Source organism: Borostomias antarcticus, assembly GCF_949987555.1.
Source record: "Borostomias antarcticus genome assembly, chromosome: 23".
Taxonomy (NCBI): Eukaryota; Metazoa; Chordata; class Actinopteri; order Stomiiformes; family Stomiidae; genus Borostomias; species Borostomias antarcticus.
The window spans coordinates 18680009-18692642 of NC_140256.1; the positions used below are offsets into that span (position 1 = coordinate 18680009).

The window sequence follows — 12634 nt, forward strand, 5'->3', positions numbered from 1 at the left end:
CCTGCATGCACGCACACCATGGATAAGTGTAGCCATATGCACATCACTGATTAGTGTAGCCATATATAGCCAAACAATCAACAATCAACTTTAACATTTACAAGAAGTAGAATTAAGTTAAGGCTGATAGTCGAACCTCAGATCGAAGAGGAACAATGCGGATTTCGTCCTGGTCGTGGACCACCAGCTCTTCACTCTCGCGAGGATCTTGGAGGGGGCTTGGGAGTTTGCCCAACCTGTCTACATGTGTTTTGTGGACTTGGAGAAGGCTTACGATCGGGTCCCTCGAGAGGTCTTGTGGAGGGTTATGCGGGAGTATGGGGTGAGGGGATCCCTACTTAGGGCCATCCAATCCTTGTACACCCAGAGCGAGAGCTTTGTCCGGGTCCTCGGCAGTAAGTCGTCTTCCTTTCCGGTGGGGGTTGGCCTCCGCCAGGGCTGTGCTTTGTCACCAATCCTGTTTGTGATTTTCATGGACAGGATATCGAGGCGTAGCCGTGGGGAGGTGGGTTTGCAGTTCGGTGAGCTGGGGATCGCGTCGCTGCTATTTGCAGATGATGTGGTCCGGATGGCATCATCTGCCTGCGACCTCCAGCACTCTCTGGATAGGTTCGCAACTGAGTGTGAAGCGGCTGGGATGAGAATCAGCACTTCTAAATCTGAGGCCATGGTTCTCAGCAGGAAACCGGTGGCCTGTCCGCTCCGAGTAGGAAATGAGTCCTTACCCCAAGTGAAGGAGTTCAATTATCTGGGGGTCTTGTTCACGAGTGAGGGAACCATGGAGAGGGAGTTTGGCCGGAGAATCGGAGCAGCTGGTGGTGTTCTGCTGTCGCTTTACCGCACTGTTGTGACGAAAAGAGAGCTGAGCCAAAAGGCAAAGCTCTCGATCTACCGGGCTATCGTCGTCCCCACCCTCACCTATGGTCATAAGGGATGGGTCATGACCGAAAGAACGAGATCACGGATACAAGCGGCCAAAATGAGGGTGGCTGGGGTCTCCCTGAGAGATCGGGTGAGAAGTTCAGTCATCCGAGAGAGACTCGGAGTAGAGCCGCTGCTCCTCTGCGTCGAAAGGAGCCAGTTGAGGTGGTTCGGGCATCTAGTGAGGATGCCTCCTGGGCGCCTCCCTAGGGAGGTGTTCCAGGCGTGTCCGGCTGGGAGGAGGCCGCGGGGTAGACCCAGGACTAGGTGGCGGGACTACATCTCCGCACTGGCCTGTGAGCGGCTAAAGATTCCCCAGGCAGAGCTGGTTGATGATGCTAGGGAAAGGGATGTCTGGGGCCCCCTGCTGGAGCTGCTGCCTCCGCGACCCCACCCCGGATAAGCGGATGAAGATGGATGGATGGATGGAGAATTAAGTTGAACTAAAATACTAAAACAGCAATATTTAAGCCATGGGATATAAGAGAAACACTTATGAAACACTTATGAGTCTATTCAAGGTGGCTGTGACCATTGCAAAGAATATTGACCCTTCAGCAATAGCTGAGTCAATTCTCCACGTAGGTAGTCAAATACAGGAGACCACATTTCGGTAAAGGACCCTTCGTTACCCTTCAGAACTGCACTAATTCTTTCATGAGGGAGAACCCTGAACATCTCCCGATACCATAATGTGGCTTATCCTTGATCCAGTTAATCAGGATACATTTTCTGGCCAATAACAGTAATTTGTCACACAGTTTGAACTGTAAACAAGTCAGAGTTACCTCCGTTGAAGGGAGACCAAGAATGTAAAGGCCTGGGTCCCTCTTCACCTTTACCCGAAAGATGCCGCTCAGCTCCTGAGAAATTTCAAATTTACCCCAAAATCTTTTAATCAATTTACATTCCCAAAAATAATGGTAATACGTTCCAATCTCTCTTTGACACTTATTACACAGGGGTGAGACCTGGCGGTCCATCTTATTTAGTATGTAGGGAGTCATGCAGACGGTGTAGAATTTTATACTGTGTCTCTCTCAATCTGTTACATGTAAACGTTGATCTTAACACTTTAATGGCCTCCTGCCAATCATCATCAGTACCAAAATCTCTCTCCCACTTCTGTGAAACACTTGAAATATCACCTGGGCTGAGGGAGTATATCAGTGCATAGAAGGCTGAAATAAAATGAGTGATGCCTCTTCGGTCAATAAGGAACCTCTCTACATCACTGTACATGACTGAGTCAGGAGGAGGTAAACTCTTAGAACTAACAAAGTGGCGCAACTGAAGGAAACCATAAAAGTGTTCTCTAGGGATACTGTATTGTGACTGTAGTTGTTGAAAAGTCATCAGCGCCCTATCATGGCATACGTCTCCAAGCACACGTGCCCCATTGTCATGCCATAAGTCAAAAATATTGGGAGGGAGACCTGGGGGGGAATCCTGGTTCCTTATGATAGGAGTCAGGAACGAGGTGCAACTTCCTCTATCTACATATTTACACACTTCCTGCCACACTCTGATTGTGTTGTATATAATCAGATTATTCTTGATATCTCTAGATAACTTCTTCCTATCTCCCATGACCAGGCTCCATAATGAAGAAGGTAGAGAAGACCATGCATCCAAGCAGAGCTTAGATTCAAGATGAGCATGTAGCCATTCCCATAGGAAACGAGTATGGCATGCCCAGTTGTAAAAAATTATGTTTGGCAGGGCCAGGCCTCCCCTGTCAGAGGGCAGCTGTAATGTTTTCATATTCTGTCTAGGCCTCTTGCCATGCCATATTAATCGAGAGAATGCCCTCTCCATATCAAGAGCAACCTTCTTGGAGATCCATAAGCGTAGCATTTGCAGGGGATATAAGAGCCGGGGGGAAGACATTCATTTTAATTAGACTAATGCGCCCCATGAAGGACAAGGGGAGATCATGCCATCTATTTAAATCGTTCTTTACTCTTGTTGCTATTGGAGAAAAGTTAAGCTTCCACAGCTCTGTCAGGTCTGGTGAGACTTTTATTCCAAGGTAAGTGAAGCCTGTAGGGGACCATTTGAAAGGACAGCTGGTAGATAAAGTTAAGCCAGCAGCACTACCCAACAGCATGACCTCCGATTTACCATAGTTAATTTTGTAGCCTGAGAAGGAGCTGAACTCATTAATAACAGAGAGAGTAGCTGGTATCAACACTTCAGGTCTTGCCAGAAACAGCTAAATGTCATCCGCATAAAGCACAATTTTGTGGACCGTTCCCCCAACTGTCAGACCATGCACATCTGAGTGTTGCCTAATAGCGCCAGTGCGAAGAGCATCGGAGACAGGGGGCAACCCTGTCTCGTCCCCCTCCGCAACGGGAAAGGCAATGATTGTGTGCCATTAGTTATGACACATGCCTCCGGCGAGTTGTAGAATGTCTTAATCCATCTAAGGAACCCGCTCCCCAGCCCAAACCTCTCCAACACATCAAATAAATATCCCCATTCTACCCTGTCGAACGCGTTTTCGGCATCCAAAGATACAGCAATACAGCAATATTAGCATACTGAAATTGTTCTGACTGGAGAATTGTATCATATTCAGTAATCTTCTCACATTTGTGTAGGAGAACCGGTTTTGGATAAATCCAGTTTGGTCTGTGTTTATCAGAAATGGTAAGACCTTCTCCAGTCTTGTTGCAAGTACTTTGGAGAGCAATTTACTATCCACTCCAATAAGGCTGATGGGCCTATACGAGCCACATACATCAGATGGTTTATCTTTCTTCAGAATGAGCATTATGTTTGCTAGGTTGAGAGTTGGGGGAAGGCGTCCGTTCTCGAAGGACTCTCGGAACATGTCAGTCAGTGGTCCATCTACGAGGTGTCTCAATTTCTTATAAAATTCTGGACAGAAACCATCAGGTCCTGGTGCCTTTCCACCCCTAAGAGAGGCTATGGCTTCACAGACTTCCTCCTCAGTCACTGGTGCAGTTAATTTTTCCCTTTGTTCCTCTGATAGAGATGGAAGAGGAACCCCATCGAGAAACTCCCTCCCCCTATCCCCAGCGGAATCACATTCAGATAAATACAGTTTCTGATAGAACTGCTTCATGATCCTATTGATGTCCTAATTTTTGTAGTGCCTGTCATGATCGTCGTCCAGCAAAGACGGTATCGTAGTTGCCTCCATTCTGCCTTTTGCCAACCTTTGCCAACCAGGTTTGTTCCCTGACTCATAGAGCCTATGTTTAGCGAAAAAGATAGTTGACTCTGCCTTTCTAGTTAACAACTGATTCAAGGCTGAACGGGCTGCTTCTAGGTTTTTAGACAGGGTTTTAGAAGGTGCACTCTTAAACTGTGTCTCCAGCTTTTTTATTGTGTTCTCTAGGTCAAGTTGCTCTTTAATAGCAGCCCTTTTCTGAGCCATGGTGTACGATATAATACTCCCCCTAAGATAAGCTTTAGCTGTTTCCCATAGCAGGGATGGGCTGACGTCCGGGGTCTTATTAGCCGCCATAAAAACATTCCATTGTTCAGTGATATAGTCAATGAATGAAGGACTACTCAACAGAGAGGGGTTCATCCTCCATTGTCGAGAGGAGGGGTCAGTGTATGGAGGGCAGAGGCTCAGACTTACATGAGAGTGGTCAGAGAGTGAGCATATGCCAATTGAACACTCCCTCACCCTATCCAGAATCATTCTGGATGACAGAAAGAAATCAATTCTCGAGAATGTCTGATGGGGTTGGGAGAAGAAGGTGTAGTCCTTCCTCATGGAATTGGTTATCCTCCAAGTGTCAAATAGCTCTAAGTCATTGCAGAACTCTTTCAGCCTAAGACTCTTCCGAGGGGTCGGGCTAGACTTAGGTGGGGACTGGTCAACACTCGGGTCAGGCACACAATTAAAGTCGCCCCCCAGCACAACATATGGGGTAGATACTGATGAGACATCAGAGAAAAGCTTAGGGAAAAAGGCAGCTTCATATGAGTTAGGACCATATATGCAACCTATGAGGATCCGTTCCCCATAAAGATGACCTGAGACAAGGACATACCGGCCGTCATTGTCCTTAATGGTTGTATCTAAGGTAAATGGGAGACTACGGTGAATTAATATGGCTACTCCTCTACTCTGTGTGTTATAGGATGAACAGAACACCTGGCCCACCCAGCTCCGGAAAGGCTTTTTTAAATATTTAGCATATAACTATTTAGTCGCAGCACATATGTGTGTAAACCTCCGCTTGAACTGATTCCGATCTCGCGCAATGCCTTGAAGTAGTTCCGCTTCCTGAATCCCCTCTGAGGATTGATCTACACATCTACAACGGTCGCTTCAATACAAGTCAATAGATTTCATAAAATGATCAATAAAACCCTACAGGATTCGTACTTTGCAGCGAATTTGATGTCAGAACACTAATTACCCCCTTGGTGAGCTTCTTGTCTTTGAAATCGAGAGTTTAACATGTTTTTGAAAGATTTTTCACGGTTTTCCACATCCATTGTATGACCTAAATGGTGGTAGAGCAATTATCAGACTTTCTCAAAAGTGCTAGTTTTGTCAACGTTTTGATCTGAACCATTGTATATGATCATAAGTAACCTTAAAACAGGGCTAAACATGCATTTTCCCTTTACTACTCCTTTAACTTATGCTGCCGAGCTAACCTGCTCCGGGGCAGGTTAAGTTCCAGATTACGGATCAAAACGTATGAGGCGCTGCCCGCTGACTGGTCAGTTCCTTTGGGATATGGCACTGGGCGTTAAGATCCCATATGGAACTCAGTGTGCGAATTAAAACAGAATCTCAGTGCGTGAATAGTGAGCGGTTCTTTTACATACCGACAAACCCCTCTTGGTCTTTTTCTGATATCATATGAAAGGTTGTGGAATGGCTTTGTCAGCTGCCTATTTTGCCCGAACTTGTGTGTATTTATTGTTATAGCACCCATGCCAATCTTAATATCTTAATTTTGTATCTTAATATTGAGCTGACACATCACATCACTGTTTGCTCCAACCTGAAACTAATCAAATAAATTACAGCCTACTTGCTTTATTTAAACGTCCCTTGCTCACAGGGTTGCAGCTGAATAGGCTAAAATGTTTTACAACTTTACACGGCATATGGCCCAATTATAGATAGCCTACTCGTTATCTACTCGTTCATGAGGATATTAATAAAACATTTTCACACCATTGGTTATATTTTGTCAACTTTCCTTCCTGCCTTTGACAGTAGCAACTGTGTTGTGCCTCGATAATATAGTTCATATTTCTATTGTGTAAAATGCGATGGACGGAGCTTGGAGCATGGGCACATCCAAATACCCATACTAAGGTTGTGATTGGTCATTTCGTGCAAATGTCTCCCCTTTTACTGTGAACGCGCTCATAGCTAGATTGGACCAACTGGGTAGACTTAACGAGTTGATAGCCACCGTCGTGGTACCGTTTATCCGGGATTGCAGTTGTTTGGTTTACTCTAGCGAGCTAGCGAAAAGTTATCCTGGATTTGTTGAACTAGCTTCGTAGTACAGGGCCCTGGACTGAAACAGAGCGGTATAGAGTTATGTTAGAATGTTTAATCTGAGTGATATTTTCAACGTTCAAAGACATGTTTTGGGGATCACAGCTATATTAAGTTGTTGAAAAGGAGCATAATAGGGGACCTGCACTTTAACGCCATCATACTTTGTGAACTGAAGTCTCCTATAAAACCAGAGTGTGCTCCAATGCTCTGCCTCCTAAACATCCCCTGAGCACGGTTGAGTTGAGTTGTGTACTGTATGTTTAAGGTGTTGCCCCCCTCCTCCTGCAGCCCTCTGAGCTGTACAGTATATCAAACCAAGCAGTCCTCAGAGAGACAGCAGAGTATCTTGGTAATGAGCTGCTGAGAGGAGCCAGGCAGGGCAGTGGGGCAGATTTACTGCACAGCCCCGCGGGCAGAAAACTATGAAAAGGTGATTGAAGTAAATGAGACTCTGGTCGCTCTTCAAACACTGGCTACACCCGCTCCTTCAAAGAGTCAGTCGCCGTGCTCCCGGAGCACACACACACACAACCAAACGAATGCAGTTATGTACAGTAGCCTACATACATGTGTATGCACACACACACCCACACACAGTTACACACACACTCACACACAACCACATGAACGCAGTTATGTACATACACACGTGTATGCACCCCCCCGCCGTCCCCCGTCCCCCACACACAGGCTATTCAGCAGTCTGTCCACTACAGAATACATAAGAGCTGTCGGCTAGATTAATTCATGCAGAATTGGGTCGACAAAGACCGTTTGGGAGAATCGATTTGCCTTTCATTTCATCCATTTAAAAGCTATTCCTGGCTACAGCTATACCGATCGCAATCCAACTGTCTGTTGCTGAGCAAAAGTGGCTTTGCTGTGGTGCTATTGCAGACACTGCGAGGCACGAGCCAGGTAGGACCACGAGCCAGATGGGACCACGCTGCCCACCAGTAAAACCGGAATCTCCCTCTCTCTCTTCCTATCACTCAAGCTCCTGCGACATGAGGTAATAATAATAATAATAATACATTTTATTTGTATTGCACTTTATATTTAAGAAAATCTCAAAGTGCTATGACCAACCTGACGGTGACATGGGGTCTTTAAATCCCACTGTGCACGCAGACACACGCACACACAAAGTCACACACGTGCACACACACGAGCGTGCCACTCATACGAAGGCTATCTTGGACCAGGTGATGGATTTGTGAGTGCTGGTGCCGTGGTACAGCCAAAGAGAGAGAACATTGATTGGGAGTCACATCACACACACGCACACACACGCATACACACACACACACACACACGCACCCATACACACACGCATATACACACACTCCCTAATGAACTATTGGTGAGGGTGATAACTGGGATCAGAGGAAGTCTATGTGGAGCACCTCAATGACCCTCTCCCTAAATGAGATGATTGCTTGATTGCAACTATTGGACGGTTGTTATTTAATCAGGAGCACCTCAGCTGTTCCCGCCTTCCCAGAACACCCGGCTTTTCAACCAACGGAGAGGGAGCTGAGAGAGCCTGCCAAGCTGTCGGGCTGTGAGGGTCGTGCTTCAGAATGGGACGGCTATCTTCGATAAGAGGCGAAGGGGTGGGGAAGTATGAGGTGCCGTATGGGCCAACATTCATACTTGCCTCTCACATACATACATTACCTCTCACATGCACACACACACACGTACACACACATGTATACATACACACACACGTACACATACACACACACACACACACACATATACACATACACACATGTACACACACATACACACACACATACATACACAAACACATGTATACGCACACACACGTACGCACACACACACACACACACACACTGGGAAGGCAGCGTGACATTACGGAGGAGGAAAGCATGAGTAAATCCCAGTCATCTCCCTCACAACAATTAGTTCCATCACTCCAGGAACGGAAGGGGGGAGAAGGGGATGAGGAGAGAAGGAGAGAGGAGAGAGAGAGAGAGAAAGAGAGATGGGGAGAGATGGACTGGGGGATGGTGAGGAGAGACGGTGCAGGGAGAGGAAGGAGGGAGAGAGGGAGGGGAGATGGTGTGTGAAGGAAAGCCTGAGGTATAATAGAAGGAGTGGAGCAGAAACGGGGAGGATGAGGGAACCAGAGCAGTGTTGACATGTGGACAAATGGGATTTTAATCACAGCGAAACTCAGCTGGGAGGACGGCCTCGGAGAGAGGAGGTGAGACAAGGAGGAGATGGGGGGGAGCAGAGGAGGGAGTGAGGGAGGAGAGGAGGGAAGTAGTGAAGGAGAGAGAGGGAGGATGGGTGGGTGGAGGAGAATGGGGGAAGTCGAGGAAGAGAGAGAGGGGGGGTGGAGGACAGGAATAGGACACTCACTCATTCAACAGCTGCAGCTGCACACCAAGCAGATTGGTGAAAACCACAAACTCATAACCATCTGTATGTTCCTGCTCCACATAACTGAATTCTTCTCACACTGTGGAAAATTGCTTTGGAATGCAATCTATCCAAAGTAGGAGGGTGGGGGGGCGGGGACCGCCGTGGATATGATGGCTGATAGCAGTAACTATGGTGATAAGGTGCTTGACGGGTTTAGCAGTAAAAAGCTGCCCACATCCAGCTCTCATCTGCTGACCCCTAGATGCTATCACTGACCCCTAGATGCTATCACTGTCAACACCAATAACTTACAGAGCAAAGGTCAGCAAACACTGATGAACAAGCTGCACGAACACACTCACACTAGACCGCAGACCACAGTCCAGGCTAAGCTAATTAGAATTCGAGCATTCAGAGCAGACAGAAAACAATGAGAACTCTCTCTCTCACACACACACACACACACACACATACGCACACACACTCACACACAAACACTCAAATCCACCAGCTCTTGATTGTCATGTATTAGACTCTTTCTGCCACACAAATATACACTTACACACACAAGCACATGCACGCGCACACACACGCTCGCACACTCCATCGCGCGCACACGGGTATCCCGTGCCGGCCTGGCCTCTCACCATGTGTGCGCCACGGTGAAGCGCCTCTGTTGGTGGATGTTGTTATTGAGCAGCATGCGGCGCAGCAGCCGTGGGGAGTTCCTTGGCGAGAGTCGGGGCGAGATGGAGGACGGCGAGCGCCGGTTGCCGCGCGGCCGCTCGGGTTGCAGCAGGTTCTCCCTCAGGATCTTCACCAGGTCCTCGTTCAGGCCCGAGTGCTTGGGCATGGGCGGCACCGCCAGCGTGTCCTGGTGGCCCACTGCCACGCCCACCCCCACGGCAGTCTGCTGGGCCATGCCGGCCACCGGGGAGAGGTTGCCGTCGGCGACCCCCTGCGGGGAAGGCGGGAGGGGTGTGTGTGCGTGGGGGGTGGGGGCGTCGTACCCGGGCCGCGAAGAAACGGAGAGGAAGCGGGGGGAAAAAAATCAAACTCCCGCCGCGGTCCGGAGTTGTCCGCGGACGTCTACGGACAGACGCGCAAGAAGGAGGCTCTTGTGTCCCCGAAAAGACAAGGTGGGATCGGAAAACCCGCTCTGCTAGCACTGCATCGCAACTAGGTGTTTCTTTACCCGGCCGAACAGAGACAATCGACGCAGGAAAGAGATCTCTCTCTCTCTACGCTCTCTCTCTCCGTTCCCCTCCGATGGATCCCGCTGACGGATGGATGGAGGGATGGAGGGAGGGAGGGAAGGAGGTGTGCACAGACACGCTCAGGTCTGCTCTCTTCCTCTGCTGGAGAGGACTGAGGCTTCGCCGGCTGTGAAAGAGCGTGAGCGTGCGAGGGAGGGAGAGGAGGAGGAGGAGGAGGGAGGGAGCCCAGCCCAGACTGGCTAGCTAGGCACGGCAGAGCCTTGCAGCCCAGTCCAAGCTGAAGTAGTCCGGTCCAGTCTGGCCCGGTTCTGCTCGGCTCAGCTGTTTGGTAAAGGGAAGTCCTTTGTCGCACGCTGACGCCAACAGCCCGGTCCGGTTCAGTCCGGACGGCACCCCAGTGCAGTGCCACCTACCTCTTCTGTCTGCCTGCCTGCCTGCCTGCCTGCCTGCCTGCCTGTCTGTCTGTCTGTCTGTCTGTCTGTCTGTCTGTCTGTCTGTCTGTCTGTCTGCCTGCCTGTCTGGCTGTGTGCTCCTGGTTCTGTGCAGAGCGGAGCACATCACCAGTCGCCTCGACAACAACGTTGCTTTCCTCTGTGCCGCTCTAGCCGGTGCAGAGCAGACCAGAGGACTGGCACTCCTCTCTCCACGCTAAGCTCATACACTGCTGGAGAAACAGCATGGGGACCGGGGAGGATGAGAGAGAGAGTGAGTGAGGGAGAGAGAGAGTGAGGGAGAGAGAGAGGAAGGGAGAGAGGGAGAGAGTGAGCGAGAGAGAAAGAGTGAGGGAGAGAGAGAGTGAGGGAGAGAGAGAGGAAGGGAGAGAGGGAGAGAGTGAGCGAGAGAGAGGGAGAGAAAGAGTGAGGGAGAGAGAGTGTGCATGATAATTACTGTAGACAAGAGACGAGAGCAAGAGAAAGAGAGAGGATGTGTGTGTGTGTGTGTGTGTGTGTGTGTGTGTGTGTGTGTGTGTGTGTGTGTGTGTGTGAAACACTGAGGTAGAAATGACAGTAGACACTCTGTGACTGTGTGAGTGCCCAGCATACACACAGTTTGTGTTTGCATTTGTGTGTGTGCACGTTTGTTGATGTGTACGTGTTTGTGTGTGTGTGCGTGTGCATGTGTGTGTAATGCTACTGCGCAGAAGGCACTAAAAGCAGACATTAGTTATTGAGTAACCCTCAGCTCGCGGAGTGTACACTCATTAGTAAAGCAGGTCAGCCCCACAGGCAGTGCTCTTGCCCCCACAGGCAGTGTGTGTGTGTGTGTACATGTGTGTGTAAGTGTTTGTGTTTGTTGATGAAAAACAGGAGAGGAGGAAAGAAGGGACTTCAGATGCTCCATTCTACCTGTGACGTCATCTTTCAGAAAGCCGCAAGATGACAGTAATATCCTTAAAGTCGCACTGAAATGAAAAAAAGCATTCTGTCCCATTTTGGTTCACATAATTGGTCATAGTGTTCACCTATTCAATGATGTATGCCCAAAAAATTACAAAATTCTACTTTTGTTGTAATCTTATATCAAAGTATAGAATTTATTACTTCCTGGAAAACGGTAGGTCACGTGCAATGACGACAACAGGTACCTTAGATTTTAGGCCAATAATCTCACGACATCCACCCGTCAATCAACGCTATCCTTTTATCGAATCTGTCTAAAGTTCTTAAAACCCGTCCACTTGTCAATGTTCCAATCAAATTAAACATATGTCCCACCCTCATAGCTTGTTTGCGTCGGAAATACGTCAAACTACGGAAGTTAGATGATCTCAAACGTCCGTTTCAGTGCGACTTTAACCCGCTCTGTTCTCAGCATCGTTCATGTCAAGTCTTTCACTGCAGAGCTTCCCCTTTAATTTAAGAGGCAGGGGGAAACCTGGAATTGCTAAGGAACCTTGAAATTGCAACTTCTCCGAGAATGTAGTGTACAGATTAAGGGTGTGCCGGGAGACCACTATTTGTATTTGTATCTGTATTTGTATTTGACAGCTAATTATTCGGATTCGGATTCGGAAGTGGGCGGGGCTTAAACCGGACGTCAGTTCAAAACGGTTTAAACCGAAGGGAATGTCATTTCTTTAGCCTAATATTAATTGGCATTGCAATTGCTGTGCTTTCAACACATCAGAATTGCTGTTTATATATATATTATTATTATTATTATAATTAATTATGAAGTTATCATCCTGTATGTTTTTATTTTAACAGAACCCCACCACCACCCTTAACTGCGGGGGACATTCTACATTTAGTTAGAAACTGAAAAACATTTTTCTAAATCAAAATATAAGTCCTCATAGCAACTTTGCTAGAACAGCTATAGTAGCCCTATTTCTCCCGTGTCATAATATCTAATATATTATCTGCAACCATGTGACACAGGCAGCGTGGTGTACTAGTAATGGTTTTCACAAACCCAGCAATAAACATGTATTACTATAAATATAATTGAAAAGATAAACATTTTACAGTCAAACCAATAAACTCTAAACTAATACATGCCTATGTTGTAGGGTTTGTGTTAGTTTGGACCGGTTGCATTTTAGCTGCGGAACGTGAGGACGTGCTCGGTCAAATTGATA

At 47.8% G+C, this 12634-nt stretch overlaps 1 protein-coding gene across 1 annotated transcript in view; it reads right to left on the bottom strand.

Annotated features, from left to right (window-relative positions):
- The window catches only part of pde4d (phosphodiesterase 4D, cAMP-specific), a gene marked incomplete at its 3' end in the record, with an annotated part of 132643 nt that extends 122924 nt beyond the window's left edge, over positions 1–9719 (bottom strand). Inside the window, exon 1 of the mRNA XM_084456892.1 lies at positions 9484–9719. Coding sequence (XP_084313018.1) covers positions 9484–9689 — 206 coding nt within the window. The 5' untranslated portion in view covers positions 9690–9719. The remainder of the gene's footprint in view (positions 1–9483) is intronic.
- Between the last annotated feature and the right edge of the window lie 2915 nt (positions 9720–12634).